Below are 23,150 nucleotides of genomic sequence, written 5' to 3'. Positions count from 1 at the left end.
ACAAAGAATAAACAGGCTGAGAAAGAAATTAGGGAAACAACACCCTTCTCAATAGTCACAAATAATATAAAATACCTTGGCATGACTCTAACTAAGGAAGTGAAAGATCTGTATAATAAAAACTTCAAGTCTCTGAAGAAAGAAATTATAGAAGATCTCAAAAGATGGAAAGATCTCCCATGCTCATGGATTGGCAGGATCAACTTTGTAAAAATGGCTATCTTGCCAAAAGCAATCTACAGATTCAATACAATCGCCATTAAAATTCCAACTCAATTCTTCAACGAATTAGAAAGTGCAATCTGCAAATTCATCTGGAATAACAAAAAACCTAGGATAGCAAAAACTCTTCTCAAGGATAAAAGAACCTCTGGTGGAATCACCATGCCGGACCTAAAGCTTTACTACAAAGCAACTGTGATAAAAACTTTGTGGTACTGGTATAGTGACAGACAAGTAGACCAATGGAAAAGAATTGAAGACCCAGAAATGAACCCACACACCTATGGTCACTTGATCTTCGACAAGGGAGCTAAAACCATCCAGTGGAAGAAAGACAGCATTTTCAACAAATGGTGCTGGCACAACTGGTTGTTAACATGTAGAATATTGCGAATCGATCCATTCCCATCTCCTTGTAATAAGGTCAAGTCTAAGTGGATCAAGGAACTTCACATAAAACCAGAGACACTGAAACTTATAGAGGCGAAAGTGGGGAAAAGCCTAGAAGATATGGGCACAGGGGAAAAATTCTTGAATAGAACAGCAATGGCCTCTCTTCCGGTCAGAAGCACCGGGGTAGCTAGGGCGCAGGGTCGGCTGACACTCGCCAGCTACCCACAACACCCACCACAGGATCTTAAGACTTCTGGAGAGTAGAACACAGCTTCTGCTCCAATCCAATTGCGCACGGGACTTGAGACTGCATTAGTTAGGGAAGCAGAAAACCGGCCTGAGTAGGACCACAGGCCTCTTCCGGCTGGACCAGCACCGGGGTACCACCAGCTACCCACGACCCCTGCCACAGGAGTTTGAGACTGCTGGTGAGTGGAACACAGCTTCTGCTCCAATCTTTAAACAGTGACAACGACAACAACTAACCCCAGAGATTACCAGATGGCGAAAGGTAAATGTAATAATCTTACTAACAGAAACCAAGACCACTCACCATCATCAGAACCCAGCACCCCCACTTCGCCCAGTCCAGGGCACCCCAACACACCGGAAAAGCTAGACACGTATCTAAAAGCATATCTCATGATGATGGTAGAGGACTTCAAGAAAGACTTTATTAACACACTTAAAGAAATACATAGGAACACTGGTAAACAGGTAGAAGACAGTAAAGAGGAAGCACAAAAATCCCTTAAAGAATTGCAGGAGAGTGCTCGCTTCGGCAGCACATATACTAAAATTGGAAAGATACAGAGAAGATTAGCATGGCCCCTGCGCAAGGATGACACGGAAATTCGTGAAGCGTTCCATATTTTTACCAGCAAACATCTTCAACAAAATTATAGAAGAAAACTTCCCAAATCTAAAGAAAGAGATGCCCATGAAAATACAAGAAGCCTACAGAACTCCAAATAGACTGGACCAGAAAAGAAATACCTCCCGACACATAATAATCAGAGCAACAAATGCTCTAAATAAAGATAGAATACTAAAAGCAGTAAGAGAAAAAGGCCAAGTAACATATAAAGGCAAGCCTATCAGAATTACACCAGATTTTTCACCAGAGACTATGAAAGCCAGAAGATCCTGGACGGATGTTATACAGACACTAAAAGAACACAAATACCAGCCCAGGCTACTATACCCAGCCAAACTCTCAATTAACATAGATGGAGAAACCAAAGTATTCCACGACAAAACCAAATTCACACATTATCTCTCCACGAATCCAGCCCTTCAAAGGATAATAACAGAAAAAAACCAATACAAGGACAGGAACCACGCCCTAGAAACAACAAGAAGGTAATCCCTCAACAAACCTAAAAGAAGACAGCCACAAGAACAAAATGCCAACTTTAACAACAAAAATAACAGGAAACAACAATTACTTTTCCTTAATATCTCTTAATATCAATGGACTCAACTCCCCGATAAAAAGACATAGACTAACAAACTGGCTACACAAACAAGACCCAACATTTTGCTGCTTACAGGAAACTCATCTCAGAGAAAAGGATAGAAACTACCTCAGAATGAAAGGCTGGAAAACAATTTTCCAAGCAAATGGCATGAAGAAACAAGCTGGAGTAGCCATTCTAATATCTGATAAGATTGACTACCAACCCAAAGTCATTAAAAAAGACAGGGAGGGACACTTCATACTCATCAAAGGTAAAATCCTCCAAGAGGAACTATCAATCCTGAATATCTATGCTCCAAATACAAAGGCAGCCACATTCATTAAAGAAACTTTAGTAACTCTCAAAGCACACATTGCACCTCATACAATAATAGTGGGAGACTTCAACACACCACTTTCACCCATGGACAGATCATGGAAACAGAGACTAAACAGGGACACAGTGAAACTAAGAGAAATTATGAATCAAATGGATCTGGCAGATATCTACAGAACATTCTATCCTAAAACAAAAGGATATACCTTCTTCTCAGCACCTCATGGTACCTTCTCCAAAATTGACCACATAATTGGTCACAAAGCAGGCCTCAACAGATACAAAAATATTGAAATTGTCCCATGCATCCTATCAGATCACCATGGACTAAGGCTGATCTTCAATAACAAAATAAATAATAGAAAGCCAACCTTCACGTGGAAACTGAACAACACTCTTCTCAATGATACCTTGGTCAAGGAAGGAATAAAGAAATTAAGGACTTTTTAGAGTTCAATGAAAATGAAGCCACAACATACCCAAACTTATGGGACGCAATGAAAGCATTTCTAAGAGGAAAACTCATAGCTCTGAGTGCCTCCAAAAGGAAACTAGAGAGAGCACACATTAGCAGCTTGACAACACACCTAAAAGCACTAGAACAAAAGGAAGCAAATTCACCCAAGAGGAGTAGACGGCAGGAAATAATCAAACTCAGGGGTGAAATCAACCAAGTGGAAACAAGAAAAACTATTCAAAGAATCAACCAATCAAGGAGCTGGTTCTTTGAGAAAATCAACAAGATAGATAAACCCTTAGCCAGACTCACTAGAGGGCACAGGGAAAGCATCCTAATTAACAAAATCAGAAATGAAAAAGGAGACATAACAACAGATCCTGAAGACATCCAAAACACCATCAGATCCTTCTACCAAAGGCTATACTCAACAAAACTGGAGAACCTGGATGAAATGGAGAAGTTCCTAGACAGATACCAGGTACCAAAGTTGAATCAAGATCAGGTTAATGATCTAAACAGCCCTATATCCCCCAAAGAAATAGAAGCAGTCATTAATAGTCTCCCAACTAAAAAAAAGCCCAGGACCAGATGGGTTTAGTGCAGAGTTCTATCAGACCTTCAAAGGAGATCTATCCCAGTTCTTCACAAACTATTCCACAAAATAGAAACAGAAGGTACTCTACCCAACTCATTCTATGAAGCCACAATTACTCTGATACCTAAACCACAAAAAGACCCAACAAAGATAGAAAACTTCAGACCAATATCCCTTATGAATATTGATGCAAAAATCCTCAATAAAGTTCTTGCTAACCGAATCCAAGAACACATCAAAACAATCATCCATCCTGACCAAGTAGGTTTCATCCCAGGGATGCAGGGATGGTTCAATATACGGAAATCCATCAACGTAATCCAGTATATAAACAAACTCAAAGACAAAAACCACATGGTCATCTCCTTAGATGCGGAAAAAGCATTTGACAAGATCCAACACCCATTCATGATAAAAGTCTTGGAAAGATCAGGAATTCAAGGCCCATACCTAAACATGATAAAAGCAATCTACAGCAAACCAGTAGCCAACATCAAAGTAAATGGTGAGAAGCTTGAAGCAATCCCTCTAAAATCAGGGACTAGACAAGGCTGTCCACTTTCTCCATACCTATTCAACATTGTACTTGAAGTCCTAGCCAGAGCAATTCGACAACAAAAGGAGATCAAAGGGATACAAATTGGAAAAGATGAAGTCAAAATATCACTTTTTGCAGATGATATGATAGTATATATAAGTGACCCTAAAAATTCCACCAGAGAACTCCTAAGCCTGATAAACAGCTTCGGTGAAGTAGCTGGATATAAAATTAACTCAAACAAATCAATGGCCTTTCTCTACACAAAGAATAAACAGGCTGAGAAAGAAATTAGGGAAACAACACCCTTCTCAATAGTCACAAATAATATAAACTATCTTGGCGTGACTCTAACTAAGGAAGTGAAAGATCTGTATAATAAAAACTTCAAGTCTCTGAAGAAAGAAATTCTAGAAGATCTCAGAAGATGGAAAGATCTCCCATGCTCATGGATTGGCAGGATCAACATTGTAAAAATGGCTATCTTGCCAAAAGCAATCTACAGATTCAGTGCAATCCCCATCAAAATTCCAAATCAATTCTTCAACGAATTAGAAAGTGCAATCTGCAAATTCATCTGGAATAACAAAAAACCTAGGGTAGCAAAAACTCTTCTCAAGGATAAAAGAACCTCTGGTGGAATCACCATGCCTGACCTAAAGCTCTACTACAGAGCAATTGTGATAAAAACTGCATGGTACTGGTATGGTGACAGACAAATAGACCAATGGAATAGAATTGAAGACCCAGAAATGAACCCACACACCTATGGTCACTTGATCTTCGACAAGGGAGCTAAAAACATCCAGTGGAAGAAAGACAGCATTTTCAACAAATGGTGCTGGCACAACTGGTTGTTAACATGTAGAAGAATGCGAATCGATCCATTCCTATCTCCTTGTACTAAGGTCAAGTCTAAGTGGATCAAGGAACTTCACATAAAACCAGAGACACTGAAACTTATAGAGGAGAAAGTGGGGAAAAGCCTTGAAGATATGGGCACAGGGGAAAAATTCCTGAATAGAACAGTAATGGCTTGTGCTGTAAGATCGAGAATTGACAAGTGGGACCTCATGAAACTACAAAGCTTCTGCAAAGCTAAAGACACCATCAATAAGACAAAAAAACCACCAACAGATTGGGAAAGGATCTTCACCTATCCTAAATCAGATAAGGGACTAATATCCAATATATATAAAGAACTCAAGAAGGTGGACTCCAGAAAATCAAATAACCCCATTAAAAAATGGGGCTCAGAACTGAACAAAGAATTCTCACCTGAGGAATACCGAATGGCAGAGAAGCACCTGAAAAAATGTTCAACATCCTTAATCATCAGGGAAATGCAAATCAAAACAACCCTGAGATTTCACCTCACACCAGTCAGAATGGCTAAGATCAAAAATTCAGGTGACAGCAGATGCTGGCGAGGATGTGGAGAAAGAGGAACACTCCTCCATTGTTGGTGGGATTGCAAGCTTGTACAACCACTCTGGAAATCAGTCTGGCGGTTCCTCAGAAAATTGGACATAGTACTACCGGAGGATCCAGCAATACCTCTCCTGGGCATATATCCAGAAGATGTCCCAACCGGTAAAAAGGACACATGCTCCACTATGTTCATAGCAGCCCTATTTATAATAGCCAGAAGCTGGAAAGAACCCAGATGTCCCTCAACAGAGGAATGGATACAGAAATTATGGTACATTTACACAATGGAGTACTACTCAGCTATTAAAAAGAATGAATTTATGAAATTCCTAGCCAAATGGATGGACCTGGAGGGCATCATCTTGAGTGAAGTAACACAATCACAAAAGAACTCACACAATATGTATTCATTGATAAGTGGATATTAGCCCAAAACTTAGGATACCCAAGATATAAGATACAATTTGATAAACGCATGAAACTCAAGAAGAATGAAGACCAAAGTGTGGACACTATGCACCTTCATAGAATTGGGAACAAAACACCCAGGGAAGGAGTTATAGAGACAAAGTTCGTAGCTGTGATGAAAGGATGGACCATTTAGAGACTGCCGTATCCAGGGATCCATCCCATAATCAGCTTCTAAACGCTGACACCATTGCATACACTAGCAAGATTTTGCTGAAAGGACCCAAATATAGCTGTCTCTTGTGAGACGATGCCGGGGCCTAGCAAACACAGGAGTGCATGTTCACAGTCAGCTATTGGATGTATCACAGGGCTCCCAATGGAGAAGCTAGAGAAAGTACCCAAGGAGCTAAAGGGATCTGCAACCCTATTGTTGGAACAACATGATGTACTAACCAGAACCCTGGAGCTCTTGTCTCTAGCTGCATATGTATGGAAAGATGGCCTAGTCGGCCATCAATGGAAAGACAGGCTCATTGGACTTGCAAACTTTATATGCCCCAATATAGGGGAATGCCAGGGCCAAAAGAATGGGAATGGGTGGGTAGGGAAGTGGGGGGCGCTATGGGGGACTTTTGGGATAGTATTGGAAATGTAATTGAGGAAAATATGTAATAAAAATATTAAAAAAAAAAAAGAATTGCAGGAGAACACTGCTAAAGAGTTACAAATCCTTAAAGAAAAACAAGATAACATAATCATACTGGTAGAAGTCCTTACAGAAAAACAGGAAAACACATCCAAACAGATGATGGAAATGAACAAAACCATACTAGACCTAAAAAGGGAAGTAGACACTATAAAGAAAACCCAAAATGAGGCAACACTGGAGATAGAAACCCTAGGAAAGAAATCTGGAACCATAGATACCAGCATCAGCAACAGAATACAAGAGATGGAAGAGAGAATCTCAGGTGCAGAAGATTCCATAGAGAACATCGGCACAACAATCAAGGAAAATGTAAAATGCAACAAGATCCTAACTCAAAACTTCCAAGAAATATAGGACAGAATGAGAAGACTAAACCTACGGATAATAGGAGTGGATGAGAATGAAGATTTTCAACTCAAAGGACCAGCAAACATCTTCAACAAAATTATAGAAGAAACCTTCCCAAATCTAAAGAAAGAGATGCCCATGAACATACAAGAAGCCTACAGAAGAAAAGCACCGGGGCAGCTGGGGCGCAGGGTCGCCTGACACTCGCCAGCTACCCACAACACCCGCCACAGGATCTTAAGACTTCTGGTGAGTGGAGCACAGCTTCTGCTCCAATCCAATTGCGCGGGACCTGAGACTGCATTAGTTAGGGAAGCAGAAACCGGCCTGAGTAGGGCCACAGGCCTCATCCGGCTGGATCAGTGCCCGGGTAGCGGGAGCGCAGGGTTGCCTGACACCCGCCAGCTACCCTCGACCCCCGCCGCAGGATTTTGGGACTGCTGGTGAGTGGAACACAGCTTCTGCTCCAGTCCAATCACGTGGGACCTGAGACTGCTCTGGTTGGGGAGAGAGAAATCCGGCCTACATAGGGCCACAACCCTCTTCCGGTCAGAAAAGCACCGGGGCAGCTGGGGCGCAGGGTCGGCTGAGACTCGCCAGCTACCCACAACACCCGTCACAGGATCTTAAGACTTCTGGTGAGTGGAGCACAGCTTCTGCTCCAATCCAATTGCGAGGGACCTGAGACTGCATTAGTTAGGGAAGCAGAAACCGGCCTGAGTAGGGCCACAGGCCTCATCCGGCCGGATCAGCGCCGGGGTAGCGGGTAAGCAGGGTTGCCTGACACCCGCCAGCTACCCACGACCCCCGCCGAAGGATTTTGGGACTGCTGGTGAGTGGAACACAGCTTCTGCTCCAATCTTTAAACAGTGACAACGATAACAACTAACCCCAGAGATTACCAGATGGCGAAAGGTAAACGTAATAATCTTACTAACAGAAACCAAGACCACTCACCATCATCAGAACCCAGCACCCCCACTTCGCCCAGTCCAGGGCACCCCAACACACCGGAAAAGCTAGACACGGATTTAAAAGCATATCTCCTGATGATGATAGAGGACTTCAAGAAGGACTTTAATAACACACTTAAAGAAATGCAGGAGAACACTGCTAAACAGGCAGAAGACAATAAAGAGGAAGCACAAAAATCCCTTAAAGAATTGCAGGAGAACACTGCTAAAGAGTTACAAATCCTTAAAGAAAAAAATGATAACATAATCAAACAGGTAGAAGTCCTTAATGAAAAACAGGAAAACACATCCAAACAGATGATGGAAATGAACAAAACCATACTAGACCTAAAAAGGGAAGTAGACACAATAAAGAAAACCCAAAATGAGGCAACACTGGAGATAGAAACCCTAGGAAAGAAATCTGGAACCATAGATACGAGCATCAGCAACAGAATACAAGAGATGGAAGAGAGAATCTCAGGTGCAGAAGATTCCATAGAGAACATCGGCACAACAATCAAGGAAAATGTAAAATGCAAAAAGATCCTAACTGAAAACATCCAAGAAATACAGGACACAATGAGAAGACCAAACCTACGGATAATAGGAGTGGATGAGAATGAAGATTTTCAACTCAAAGGACCAGCAAACATCTTCAACAAAATTATAGAAGAAAACTTCCCAAATCTAAAGAAAGAGATGCCCATGAACATACAAGAAGCCTACAGAACTCCAAATAGACTGGACCAGAAAAGAAATACCTCCCGACACATAATAATCAGAACAACAAATGCTCTAAATAAAGATAGAATACTAAAAGCAGTAAGAGAAAAAGGCCAAGTAACATATAAAGGCAAGCCTATCAGAATTACACCAGATTTTTCACCAGAGACTATGAAAGCCAGAAGATCCTGGACGGATGTTATACAGACACTAAAAGAACACAAATTCCAGCCCAGGCTACTATACCCAGCCAAACTCTCAATTAACATAGATGGAGAAACCAAAGTATTCCACGACAAAACCAAATTCACACATTATCTCTCCACGAATCCAGCCCTTCAAAGGATAATAACAGAAAAAAACCAATACAAGGACAGGAACCACGCCCTAGAAACAACAAGAAGGTAATCCCTCAACAAACCTAAAAGAAGACAGCCACAAGAACAAAATGCCAACTTTAACAACAAAAATAACAGGAAACAACAATTACTTTTCCTTAATATCTCTTAATATCAATGGACTCAACTCCCCGATAAAAAGACATAGACTAACAAACTGGCTACACAAACAAGACCCAACATTTTGCTGCTTACAGGAAACTCATCTCAGAGAAAAGGATAGACACTACCTCAGAATGAAAGGCTGGAAAACAATTTTCCAAGCAAATGGCATGAAGAAACAAGCTGGAGTAGCCATTCTAATATCTGATAAGATTGACTTCCAACCCAAAGTCATTAAAAAAGACAGGGAGGGACACTTCATACTCATCAAAGGTAAAATCCTCCAAGAGGAACTATCAATCCTGAATGTCTATGCTCCAAATACAAAGGCAGCCACATTCATTAAAGAAACTTTAGTAAATCTCAAAGCACACATTGCACCTCATACAATAATAGTGGGAGACTTCAACACACCACTTTCACCAATGGACAGATCATGGAAACAGAAACTAAACAGGGACACAGTGAAACTAAGAGAAATTATGAATCAAATGGATCTGGCAGATATCTACAGAACATTCTATCCTAAAACAAAAGGATATACCTTCTTCTCAGCACCTCATGGTACCTTCTCCAAAATTGACCACATAATTGGTCACAAAGCAGGCCTCAACAGATACAAAAATATTGAAATTGTCCCATGCATCCTATCAGATCACCATGGACTAAGGCTGATCTTCAATAACAAAATAAATAATAGAAAGCCAACCTTCACGTGGAAACTGAACAACACTCTTCTCAATGATACCTTGGTCAAGGAAGGAATAAAGAAAGAAATTAAGGACTTTTTAGAGTTCAATGAAAATGAAGCCACAACATACCCAAACTTATGGGACGCAATGAAAGCATTTCTAAGAGGAAAACTCATAGCTCTGAGTGCCTCCAAAAGGAAACTAGAGAGAGCACACATTAGCAGCTTGACAACACACCTAAAAGCACTAGAACAAAAGGAAGCAAATTCACCCAAGAGGAGTAGACGGCAGGAAATAATCAAACTCAGGGGTGAAATCAACCAAGTGGAAACAAGAAAAACTATTCAAAGAATCAACCAATCAAGGAGCTGGTTCTTTGAGAAAATCAACAAGATAGATAAACCCTTAGCCAGACTCACTAGAGGGCACAGGGAAAGCATCCTAATTAACAAAATCAGAAATGAAAAAGGAGACATAACAACAGATCCTGAAGACATCCAAAACACCATCAGATCCTTCTACCAAAGGCTATACTCAACAAAACTGGAGAACCTGGATGAAATGGAGAAGTTCCTAGACAGATACCAGGTACCAAAGTTGAATCAAGATCAGGTTAATGATCTAAACAGCCCTATATCCCCCAAAGAAATAGAAGCAGTCATTAATAGTCTCCCAACCAAAAAAAGCCCAGGACCAGATGGGTTTAGTGCAGAGTTCTATCAGACCTTCAAAGAAGATCTAATCCCAGTTCTTCACAAACTATTCCACAAAATAGAAACAGAAGGTACTCTACCCAACTCATTCTATGAAGCCACAATTACTCTGATACCTAAACCACAAAAAGACCCAACAAAGATAGAAAACTTCAGACCAATATCCCTTATGAATATTGATGCAAAAATCCTCAATAAAGTTCTTGCTAACCGAATCCAAGAACACATCAAAACAATCATCCATCCTGACCAAGTAGGTTTCATCCCAGGGATGCAGGGATGGTTCAATATACGGAAATCCATCAACGTAATCCAGTATATAAACAAACTCAAAGACAAAAACCACATGGTCATCTCCTTAGATGCGGAAAAAGCATTTGACAAGATCCAACACCCATTCATGATAAAAGTCTTGGAAAGATCAGGAATTCAAGGCCCATACCTAAACATGATAAAAGCAATCTACAGCAAACCAGTAGCCAACATCAAAGTAAATGGTCAGAAGCTTGAAGCAATCCCTCTAAAATCAGGGACTAGACAAGGCTGTCCACTTTCTCCATACCTATTCAACATTGTACTTGAAGTCCTAGCCAGAGCAATTCGACAACAAAAGGAGATCAAAGGGATACAAATTGGAAAAGATGAAGTCAAAATATCACTTTTTGCAGATGATATGATAGTATATATAAGTGACCCTAAAAATTCCACCAGAGAACTCCTAAGCCTGATAAACAGCTTCGGTGAAGTAGCTGGATATAAAATTAACTCAAACAAATCAATGGCCTTTCTCTACACAAAGAATAAACAGGCTGAGAAAGAAATTAGGGAAACAACACCCTTCTCAATAGTCACAAATAATATAAAATATCTTGGTGTGACTCTAACTAAGGAAGTGAAAGATCTGTATAATAAAAACTTCAAGTCTCTGAAGAAAGAAATTATAGAAGATCTCAGAAGATGGAAAGATCTCCCATGCTCATGGATTGGCAGGATCAACATTGTAAAGATGGCTATCTTGCCAAAAGCAATCTACAGATTCAATGCAATCCCCATCAAAATTCCAAATCAATTCTTCAACGAATTAGAAAGTGCAATCTGCAAATTCATCTGGAATAACAAAAAACCTAGGATAGCAAAAACTCTTCTCAAGGTTAAAAGAACCTCTGGTGGAATCACCATGCCGGACCTAAAGCTCTACTACAGAGCAGTTGTGATAAAAACTGCATGGTACTGGTATAGTGACAGACAAATAGACCAATGGAATAGAATTGAAGACCCAGAAATGAACCCACACACCTATGGTCACTTGATCTTCGACAAGGGAGCTAAAAACATCCAGTGGAAGAAAGACAGCATTTTCAACAAATGGTGCTGGCACAACTGGTTGTTAACATGTAGAAGAATGCGAATCGATCCATTCCTATCTCCTTGTACTAAGGTCAAGTCTAAGTGGAGCAAAACAATTCTTAACAATAAAATAATGGCTGGGGGAAATCGCCATCCCTTAAGCTTTACTACAGAGCAAAAGTGATAAAAATTGCATGGTACAGAGATAGACAGGTTGATCAATGGAATAGAATTGAAGACCCATAAACAAAACCACACATTTACAGGCTCTTGATCTTTGACAAAGAAGCCAAACATATACAACAGAAAAATGAAAGCATCTTCAGCAAATGGTGCTGACCTAACTGGTTGTCTGTATGCAGAAAAATGAAAATAGATTCGTATTTGTCACCCTGAACAAAGCTGAAGTCCAAGTGGATCAAAGACCTCAACATAAAACCTGATACACTGAATCTAATGGGAGAGAGAGTGGGAAAGAGCCTTGAACTCGTTGACACGGGGAAATTTCCTAAACAGAACTCCAAGATCTTAGAGCTCTTACTCTAAGATCAAGAATTGATAAATAGGATCTCATGAAACTGGAAAGCTTCTATAAAGCAAAAGACATAGCCAGTGAGACAAATCGGCAACGTAGAGATTGGGGGAAAAGTCTTCATTCACCCCACATCTGATAGAGGGCTAGTATTCAAAAAATATAAAGAACTCAAGAAGCTAACCACCAAAGAAACCAAACAACCCAATCAAAAAAAATGGGGTACAGAACTAAACCGAGAATTCACAACAGAGGAATCTTAAATGGCTGAGAAGCACCTAAAGAAATGTTCAAAATCCTTAGTGATCAGAGAAATGCAAGTCAAAATGACCTCGAGATTTGATTCCACCTTACCCCCATCAGAATGACTAAGATCAGGTGACAACACATGTTGGAGAGGATGTGGAGAAAGAGGAACACTCCGCCATTGCTGGTAGGATTGCAAACTGGTACAACCTCTCTGGAAATCAATCTGGAGGTTCCTCAGAAAATTGGAAATAGATCTACCTGAAGACCCAGCTATACCACTCTTGGGAATATACCCAAAAGATGCCCTACCATGCCACAGGGGCACGTGTTCCACTATGTTCATGGCAGCCTTATCTGTAATAGCTAGAAGCTGGAAACAACCCAGATGCCCTACAACAAAAGAATGGATACAGAAAATGTGGTTCATTTACACAATGGACTACTACTCAGCTATTAAGAATGAGGACATCTTAGGATGAAAGCTAGAAATGGATGAAACTATCAAATATCATCCTGAGTGAGGTAACTCAGGCCCAAAAGGATATGCATGGTATGTACTCACTAATAATTGAATATTAGCCACAAAAAAAAAAAAATACAGAATACCCAAGATAAAGTCCACAGAACTCAAAAAGCTCAACAAGCTGAAATGTCCAAGTGAGGGTGCCTCAGTACCACTTGGGAGAGAGAAGAAAGCAATCACAAGTGGGGAAGGAGGAAAAGTGGACAGGGGAGTGAGGTGTCAGAGTGAGAGGGGAACTTGATCTGGTATTGAGTGAGGGAAAAGGACTGAAGCCCTGAGGGCCAGCAGAAAGAATGTAAACAGGCAACCTTGGGAAATAGGAGGTTGGGAAGACCCCCAGAATGCACCAGAGACCTGGGAGGTGAAAAACTCCCAGGACTCAAAGGGAAGGACCTTAGATGAAAAGGCCCCTGACAGTAGGGAGAGGGAACTTATAGAGCCCACATTCAGCAGGAAGACAGGACATCAAGGAAGGGATGGGGTTGCCATTTCACAGTCACATCTCTGACCCATAATTGTTCCTGTCTGAAAGAATTACAGGAATGGAAATGGAGAAGAACCTGAGGAAAAGAAGGTCCAGCAACAGGCCCAAAGTGGGACCCAGCTCAAAGAGAGGTCCCAAGGCCTGACACTATAACTGAGGCTATGGAGTGCTCACAAAAAGAGATCTATCAAGACTGCCCTCCAAAAGACCCAACAAGCAGCTGAAAGAGTCAGATGCAGATATTTGTACCCAACCAATGGACAGAAGCAGCTGACCCCTGTTATTGAATTATAGAAGGCTGAAAGCAGCTGAGGTGAAGGGTGATCCTGTAGGAGGTCCAGCAGTCCCAATTAATCTGGACCCCTGAGATCTCTCAAACACTGGACTGCCATACAGACAACATACACCAGCTGATATGAGGCCAACACACATACAGTAGAGGACTTCTGGCTCTGTATTCATTCGGGGATGATGCACCTAACCCTCAAGAGACTGGAGGTCCTAAGGAGTTTAGAGGTCAGGAGGGATGGGGGTAGGAGTTTAAATGTGGAGTTTAAAATAAATACTTTAAAGTATAAAGCTGTAAGGAAAAAAAGGCCAAGTAACACATAAAGGCAGACCTATCAGAATTACACCTGAGTTCTCAACAGAGACTCTAAGAACCAGAAGATTCTGAACAGCTGCCTTGCAAGCTCAAAGAGACCATAGATGCCAGCTCAACTGACTATACCCGGATAAACTCTCAATCGTAACTTACCATAGAAGGAAAAACCAAGATATTCCATGAAAAAAAAACAAATTTAAATAATATCTTTCTACTAATCCAGGACTAAAAAGGATACTAGAAGCAAAACTCCAACACGAGGGTGGTAACTACACCCAAGAAAACACAAAGGGAAACGGAGGAATTTCAAATTTCAGTAGTTGGGTATATTAAGCTAGAAGGAGCTATGCCAGCTACCAAGAGAGAAAAATCAATCAATAGGCATACAGAGTAGTGATGCCTACAAACCACAATGACCAGCACAGCAAGACATCATGTGAGGTGCAAGAGTAGCTCTTATCTCCTGTCTCCCCCATACCTGATCCTGCTCTCCCTCTCCCCCCCCCCAACTACAACACATTCCTCCCTCCCTCTGCCTCCCGTGATTATTTGGCTCACCCTTCTATGAGGAACTGAAGCATCCTCACTTGTGCCTTCCTTCTTGTTAAACTTCTTAAGGACTGTGGGTTGTATCATGGGTATTCTGTACTTTTCGGCAAATATCCACTTATCACCGAGTACATACATCAGAAAAAATGAATAGAAATATGCAGGGATGGGGTGAGGGGGAACCTCAAGAAAGTTTCAGAGACATGGGATATGAAAGGCTCCCAGGACTCAATGGGGATGATCTTAGCCAAAATACCAACAGTGGGAGATGGAACCTGAAGATACCACCACCAGTAGATACACAAGGCTTCCAGTAGAGGTATGGGTTCACCAACCTACCTTAAATTTTTTTTGACTCAGAATTGTTCCTGTCTGAAAGAAATGCATAGACAAAAACAGAGCAAAGACTGAAGAAAGGGCCTTCCAGGGCCTGACTTGGAATCTATCATCTCATGGGCGAGCGACAAACCCTGACACTATTACTGATGCCATGTTGTGCTTGCAGACAAAAGCCTAACTCTATCATGGCTCTCTTCTGATGGGCTCTACAAGCAGCTGGCTGATACAGATGCAGATACTTAACGCCAACCATTGAACTGAGGTCGAGGTCCCCTATGGAAGGAAGAGTAGGGGGGATGATTGAAGGAGCTAAAGGGGAGGGCAACCTCACAGGAAGGCCAACAGTATCAACTAACCTGGATCCCTGGGAGCTCCCAGCGACTAAGTCACCAACTAAAGAGCATATCTGGGCTGGACATATGTAGCAGAGGACTGCCTTGTCTGGTCTGAGTGGGAGAGGATTCTCCTAATCTTGTAGAGACTTGATGTCTCAGGGAAGGGGGATGCTGGGTGGGGTGTTGCGGTGGGGGAGCACACTCTCAGAGGCAAAATGGATGGAGAATGGGATGAAGAACTCGGGGACGTGGGACTGGGAGGGGCAACAATTGGAATGTAAATAAATAAAATAATTAATTTTAAAAGGGGTGGCCTTTATATCTTGATGAAAACCACTGAATAGTTGGACTAAAGGCTCACACAATAGGAGTGAAATAATGCTTAGTACTGTACAACTAGGCAACTAAGCTTGGATGATGAGAGAATGGAATATATTTTTCCAAACCAGTATAATCTCTAACTGCAATCTTAATCCTTATCCTTATACCCACAGATAAGTGTAGATTTCAGCTCTTTATCAAAGATGCTTCATTGTGCAGCAACAACGATTACAAAAAGTCACAATGGGCCAGTACTCAGAGAAAAACAGACCACATGGCACCCATCTACGACAGATACATTTAAAATATGATACCTGCATCTAAGGCTCATGGGGTGAGGATAGATTTTAAGAGACAGAGAAAACCAGGATATTTGCTTGCAGATTGAGTCTTCTATATAAAACAGGGAAGCTGCACCCATAAATACTCAACTATACGGTTGGAAAAATAGGATCTGAAAAATAATAGCACCTGTCCACATGTAAAATGTTGAAGGGGAACTTTCATGGGCCCCAATCCTACATGAAAAGATATAGGCAACTATGTCTGACAAGACAGAGAAATTAGTATCTTGCAGGGCTGAGAACACATCTTGGCTATCTAATGCCACATAGTCAACCCTAAAAAACAAATGAATACACATATAAGCAACACTAAACAGACTCATATTTGCCTGTTGTGTTTATTTATTTACTAATATATATGTTTGAATATTATATTCAATAAAATCCAAACAAAAGAGATCTAAGGTTCAACATGGAGTTGGGGCTATGTAGGACAGATTGAAGAGAGGACAAAACAGAATGAAATAATGTAAATACAATACATGTATATGAAATCAAAATTCAATAAATATTTTCATTTTCTTAAGGTAAAATTAAGTCAGTGCTTGCTTCTAGCATATACCACTCCTAAATAACAAGTTTCTCAGCATTTTTCATGAATTGAGAGTATATTTCATGCCTGAAGATGTATTAATTTGGTTCACTAGCTTAATATACCCAATTACTGGAATTTGATAGTCATCCTTTTCCCCCTCTGAGTATTTACAGTAGTATGTGATGTTCCACATGCCACTTACCAGAAGAATCCAAACAAAATAAAACATCACATATTATGCCCTATAATAATTTTTAGATTAATTCCATTTAGGGAATGTGTATTAATGCCCAATTTCGCCAATACTACAATTTCTAGAAAATGTGTCTGCTTCAAATAAAGAATGATATATTGTCTTAGGTTGGTATTTCTATTGCTACAATAAAACACTGACCAAAACAGCAAGTTGGGGAGGAGAGTTTTATTTGGCTTGCTCTTTCACATCATTCACTGCTCGTTATCTAAGTAAGTAAGGATAGGAACACAAACAGAACAGGAACCTGGAGGCAGGCGCTCCTGTAGATGCCATGGAACAGTGTTTACTGCTTGCTTACTGCATGCTTCTGACTTGCTCAGCCAAGTTTCTGATAAAACCCAGGACCACCAACCAGCCCAGGTGTGGTCCCATCCACAATGAGAAGGGCCTGCCCAATCAATAACTAATTACAAAAATGTCTTACAGGCTCGCCTACAGCCCATCTCATGGACATATTTTCTCAGTTGAGGTTCCCTCTTCTCAGATTACTTTAGCTTTGTGTCAAATTATGCAGCACAGTTATAAATATTGCATATGTTAGCAGTCAATTTGTAAGGTCACCAGATAAAATGCTCAGTTACATTTGAATTTCAGATGAATCACAAATACTTATTAGTATGTCCACACAGCTATATTGGACATTTACATGATGTTGTATGGCACTCCTCTAAATTCCTTCAATAAAAACATTTCCTCTATTAGCAGTGCGGGGAGGGGTGGCAATCTCTAGGATAAGCCAGAGATCTGGGATGGGGGGACTAAGAGGGTCTAAGGGGTCTCTAGTTGAGACTCCTAGTGGTTGGGAATATAGATACTGAAGAGGCCACTTCCTGTTGCCACGATGGACTCTCCATTGGAGGATAAGTACAGCAACCCATGCACAAAACCGTTGACCCAAAAGTATCCAGTCTACAAGAGTTACAGGGACAAAGATAAAGCAGAGACTGATGGAACAGACAACCAAAGAATGCCCTAAATTGAGCCCCATCCTACAAGCAAGAACCAATCCCTGAAACACCAGTGATACTCTGTTATGCTTGCAGACAGGAGCCTAGCATAACTGTTCTCTGAGAGGCTCCACCCAGCAGCCAGCAGAAAGAGATGCAGAGACTCACATCTAAACATTAGATGAAGGTCAAGGAGTCTTGTGGAACAGTTGGGAGAAAGATTGAGGGACCTGAAAAGGACAGGGACTCCACAGGAAAAACAACAGAGTCAACTAACCTGGATCCTTGGGGGCTCCCAAAGACTGAATCAACAACCAAAGAGTGAACAAGGCTGAAGCTAGACCCCCTGCATATATGTAGCAGATGAGCAGCTTGTTCTTCATGCACATCTCCCAACAACTGGAGCAAGGGTATTCCCCTAACCTGTTGCCTGCCTTGCTGCCTGGATGCCTGTGGATCCATTCCCCATAAATGAATAACCTTGGCTGACCTAATGGGAAGGATGCGCCTTGTCTCTCAGCAACTTAGCAGGGACTGGCAGGTGAGTGTGGGTAGGTGACTCCCATCATGGCACTTCCCAGAGAGTGGGAAGGTGGATTTAGAGGGAAGACTTGAATAAAGGGGTACTGGGAGGACAGGGAGCTAATGCTGGGATATAAAGTGAATAAATAAATACATACATACATACATACATACATACATACATACATTTTTAAAAATTATTTGATTGTATTGACTAAATTATTAGTTCATAATATTAAACAATACATATCTTATTCTAAAACACACAAACAAACAAAACAAAAACAAAAATTTCCTCCAGAGGGCTTGCCTTGGCTCACCAGCTTCAGTGGGTAAACTAAGAGGTACAAATCAGAGCAGAAAGGAAGTTTTTGGGGTACCTCCACCCAGATGTGTAAGGGAGTAAACATTTGTTGAGGTAGAGACTAACCAGACATTCCCAAAGATAGAGATGTTCTGACCGTGGGTCTGCCCACATGTTTGTAGAGAGCTAAGTGCTGCAGGTTTGGGGGACTCACAACCCCTGTGAGGGTGGGCTTTCTGGTGATAAGGCTGCATTTAAGCTATCTGTGCTCATAAGTAAACCATCACAACATGCTTATTAAGTCTTAGAAAAACTCAGTTCAGCAAAATGGACACGGTGCAATAGTTATTCTTGGTCTGTTGCTCGGTTCCTTCCTGGATTGAGTGGACATGTGTGTTGTATTTCTCCCTGAAAAATCTATTACTCAATAACTGAGACAAGATGTGATTTATTTTATGAAGTCAATGCTGCTAAATTTGGCAATGCAGGCCCATGAGTATAAGAATTACTTACATCACTCTTACCTGTGTTTACAGTGATGTTTTTTCTAGGAATATCAAGTCTCCACCCAAGCCGATTACTGAACTTGAAGACAGAAGAAATCAGATTACATTATTTTGCAATGTTAATAACAAAACTTATTTTGGCACATTCTGAACATTTTAAAAATAAAATTAATCAACCATACCCAAATACATATGCATATATATGCCTATAAGGAAAGGGATTTCACTAGCAAATTTCACTGTTAGGGATTTTTTTCCCATGTACACTCACAGATGAATGAAATGACACATACTCAGGGATATTTTGCAATATCTGTTTGTAGTAGCAGATTAATAGCACTGTTAATAAGATATATAATTATATAGCTGCATAGAGCAACCAAGAAGCACAAAGCTGAATCATAACTGATTTGATAGATCAGAGTCAAGGAATGGAGCTAGCAGAACATTTGGAAACTTAAGAAGGGAATTCCAGGAAAAAGAGAACAATAAGAATGGGGAGTTCTAAGATTTACAACAGAAACCATGTCTAAGTCCTCTGCTACACCAGCCCAGAGAACACCCCAAAGCAGCTTTTAAAAGAAAATCAATGGAGCCAAAATCAAACCACAGAGTTACTAACCCTCAGAGCTGAGGTGAGAGAGTTTGCAGGGTTTTTGATTGTTACCAAGGAAATCATCTGCCTTTTAGACTAACAGTAAAAATAGCACCTCTTAGAAAAACAAACCAGAATCCAGAGTCAACACATGTTGGCTTCAGTGTCCAGTCAACAACAATAAGAAGGAACATGATAGGAAAATAAACAGACAAATGGAAGGATATTCTGGGGGAATGAAGACAATCAGTTGACTTACATTTCCGTGAACAGACAATGGATTAAATGTTGTTCTTAGAAATCTGTGCAAGACACAAGAAAACTGTCCTACTGAGTGAACATGTAGGTAATTCCAAACAGTAGAAAAGGAACTGGGAAAGTCACATGCAAACAATAAGGCTGTGAGGATGGTAACTGAAGTAAATCCACACCATATAGGATCAATAGGAGACTATTGAATAAGATCGATAAAGAAATCCTGAATTTAGAGATATATACAAGCAACCCAATAATACAAGAGAAGAAAGCAGGAGCATGGCTGAAGACAGTATTGCATATGTAGCAGAGGATGGCCTAGTTGGCCATCAGTGGGAGGAGAGGCCCTTGGTCTTGTTAAGATTATATGCCCAAGTACAGGGGAATGCCAGGGCCAGGAAGCAAGAGTGGGTGGGTTGGGGGGCAGGGCAGTGGGAGGGTACAGGGGACTTTTGGGATAGCATTTGAAATGTAAATGAAGAAAATATCTAATAAAAAAAGTTAAAGGGGGACTTTAGTATTTATACCATAAGACATGAGATACTTCCTCAAATAAAAAGAAAACATTACAAAGCAAAAGCAAGAACAAAAATGGTACATATTTGAGAGAGTATATTTAACCTAATATGTACTTTTATGGAAACATCACCTGATAGCCCACTAATATGTACAATTTTTATATCTTTATACATCAGTTAAATTTAGAAAAATGAAAATGTCTAAAGAAATCTAATAGTTTTAGAAACTTGTAGATGGGACATCTTGCCTTCCAATATTTGTATAATTAGAGTCCTAAGAAGAAAACAAACAAACAAAGGGGCAACAAACAATACAGAAATAATTATTCAGGGCTTCCAACATTTGGCAGACACAAAATATGGATCTCAGATATCCAGTCAGGAAGGTAGAAAGAGAAAAATTTAAACATGTGCAGAAAAGGATGACAAATTACACACAAAGAGAATGGTTAAATTTAAAGCCAACTTCTTATCTAGAAACGATGGTGTCAAGTGACTTTAGAATGGGGTGTTGCAAGTGCTGAAAGAAAATTAAGTCAATGAGAAATGGTATACCTGACAAAACTATCTTTCAAAACTTAGGTGGCTAATAAAAATCTTTTAGAAGTCACAATATGTTTAGAAAAGTTGTAAAAGAAAAGTACACAAAAATGAAATGTTGGAGAGAGATTTAATAGTGTAAATAAAAATGAATACATGTGAATACCACATGGCAATATTGGCAGAAATCAAAGAAGATCTAAATAAACAGAATGCTGTCTCATGGTTATCAGTTGGAAAGTCTACACTATAAAAATGCCAGTGTTAACCAACTTTATTTGCAGATTGAACACAGTCCAAGCAGACTATTTTGTAGTCACTGGCATGGTTGTCTTAAAACTAAGGAAATCAAAGGGACTCAGACTAGGCAAAACCCAGTCAACTGAAGAAGAGTGAGCTGAGGCTTCTTCAAAATGTAGCACAATGCCATGCTGTTAAGATCACACGGTATTAACATAAGGGTTAGACACACAGATCAGAGCACTAGTATAGTTTTCAACAGAGATGCTAAAAACATTCCATCAGGAAAAAAAAATCAAACAAAAAGCTCTTCCTCCTCCATATAAGATGATGGAGTGCACTCAAAACAATAACCAAAGCACCCCGGGGCTCTGCCCACGTGCTGCAGCTCTCTCAATGCCCACATGCTGCAGCTCTCTCAATGCCCACATGCTGCAGCTCTCTCAATGCCCACATGCTGCAGCTCTCTCAATGCCCATGATGCACTAAAAGAAAAGTCCTTAGTCACCAGGGAAATGCAAATCAAAACAACTATGAGGTTCCTTCTGATACCAATCAGAATGGCTACAATCAAAAACTAAGATAGTTCATGCTGAAGAGGATGTGAAGCAAGGGAAAAACTCTTCCATCACTGGTGGGAGTCAAACTTGTACAACCACTTTGAAAATCAATTTGGAGTTTTCTCAGAAAACTATCATCACTTTAATTGTGTTCTAATTATTTGGAAAAATCAATAGTATATTATATCATACTATATTATTGGATTTAAAACATTTGTAGAGATACATTACTGATTTTTTTTAACTTGCAAAAAGGCATCCAATAAGAAAAAGTGTGCTTCTTCTCAATAAAATACCATAGAATAAAACAAAACATAATTACCGGAGTTAATTTAAAATAGTAGCCACCGTAGTATGTGCTGTTCATAATTATCATGTTGGGAGCAAGGCCTCCAGATGTAAAGAGACCCAAAATTTCCCTTGAAGGACTTTGGTTTTCACTTCTGAAGAAACAGTGAACTCTCTTTAGGAAAGAAGGAGACAACAAGCAGTGAGACCTTGATATGAAGGGGTAGATTCCATCACTGAGGAGAAATTTGTGAAAACTAACTGCTGGTGAAGCCTTTGATCGTTAGTGAGTCCCATCTCCATGGGAAAAACTGTTTACAAGCATGTCCTCAGCACTCAGTAACTAACTAACTGTCCTAAGATTTTTCACTTCATCCTTATGAGAGAGTTTTTAGGCATAAAAATGGTAAGCTTATATTTTTAATACTCAAAAAAATGAAGATGATCTAGTCACACATATAGAAAAAAATGTATTAAATGAGTTGTTTTCTGACAAAAACAAAAAGGAAAGTAAATTATTGTCCATTTCCCAGTTTTAAAAGTGTTGTGGAAATAGCAAACCTTAAGACATGAACTTTATTGCAAAGCCTAGACAGACACTGAGATTTATCTGTTGGTTATCTTACTATTAAGAATATTTTGTCAATTATGGCCTACAGAATGTAAAGGAAAATCATGTACCAACCATATATCCAATGGGGGGGCTAATATCCATAATATATAAAGAATTAAAAAAGTTAGACTCCAAAAATCCAATTAACCCAATTAAAATAATGGGGAAAGGAGCTAAACAGAAATTTTTCAGCAGACAAATCTCTAATGGCCTAGAAACATCAAAAAATGTTCAATGTCCTTAGTCATCAGGGACATACAAATCAAAACAACTCTGAGATTCCACCTTATACCCAAGAGAATGGCTAAGATCAAAAACTCAAGTGACAGCATATGCTGGTGAGAGTGTGGCACCAAG

At 40.2% G+C, this 23,150-nt stretch overlaps 1 protein-coding gene and 1 non-coding gene across 2 annotated transcripts in view; one reads left to right on the top strand and one right to left on the bottom strand.

Annotated features, from left to right (window-relative positions):
• LOC110288505 (cation channel sperm-associated auxiliary subunit beta-like) overlaps positions 1 to 23,150 on the bottom strand; it is a 239,931-nt gene that overhangs the window by 171,413 nt on the left and 45,368 nt on the right. The window contains exons 4-5 of the mRNA XM_085830619.1: positions 22,215 to 22,355; positions 19,203 to 19,263 (exon numbers count right to left, since the gene is read on the bottom strand). Coding sequence (XP_085686745.1) covers positions 19,203 to 19,263; positions 22,215 to 22,355 — 202 coding nt within the window. The remainder of the gene's footprint in view (positions 1 to 19,202; positions 19,264 to 22,214; positions 22,356 to 23,150) is intronic.
• Positions 1,385 to 1,491, top strand: LOC147001314 (U6 spliceosomal RNA). Its single transcript, XR_015045310.1, has one exon. It is a non-coding gene; the product is annotated as a U6 spliceosomal RNA (small nuclear RNA).

Source organism: Mus caroli, unplaced genomic scaffold (genome assembly GCF_978045245.1).
Source record: "Mus caroli unplaced genomic scaffold, Mus_caroli_1 scaffold_14, whole genome shotgun sequence".
Classification (NCBI taxonomy): Eukaryota; Metazoa; Chordata; class Mammalia; order Rodentia; family Muridae; genus Mus; species Mus caroli.
Note: the sequence above shows the minus strand (reverse complement) of the source record. Positions and strands in the feature narration are given on the sequence as shown.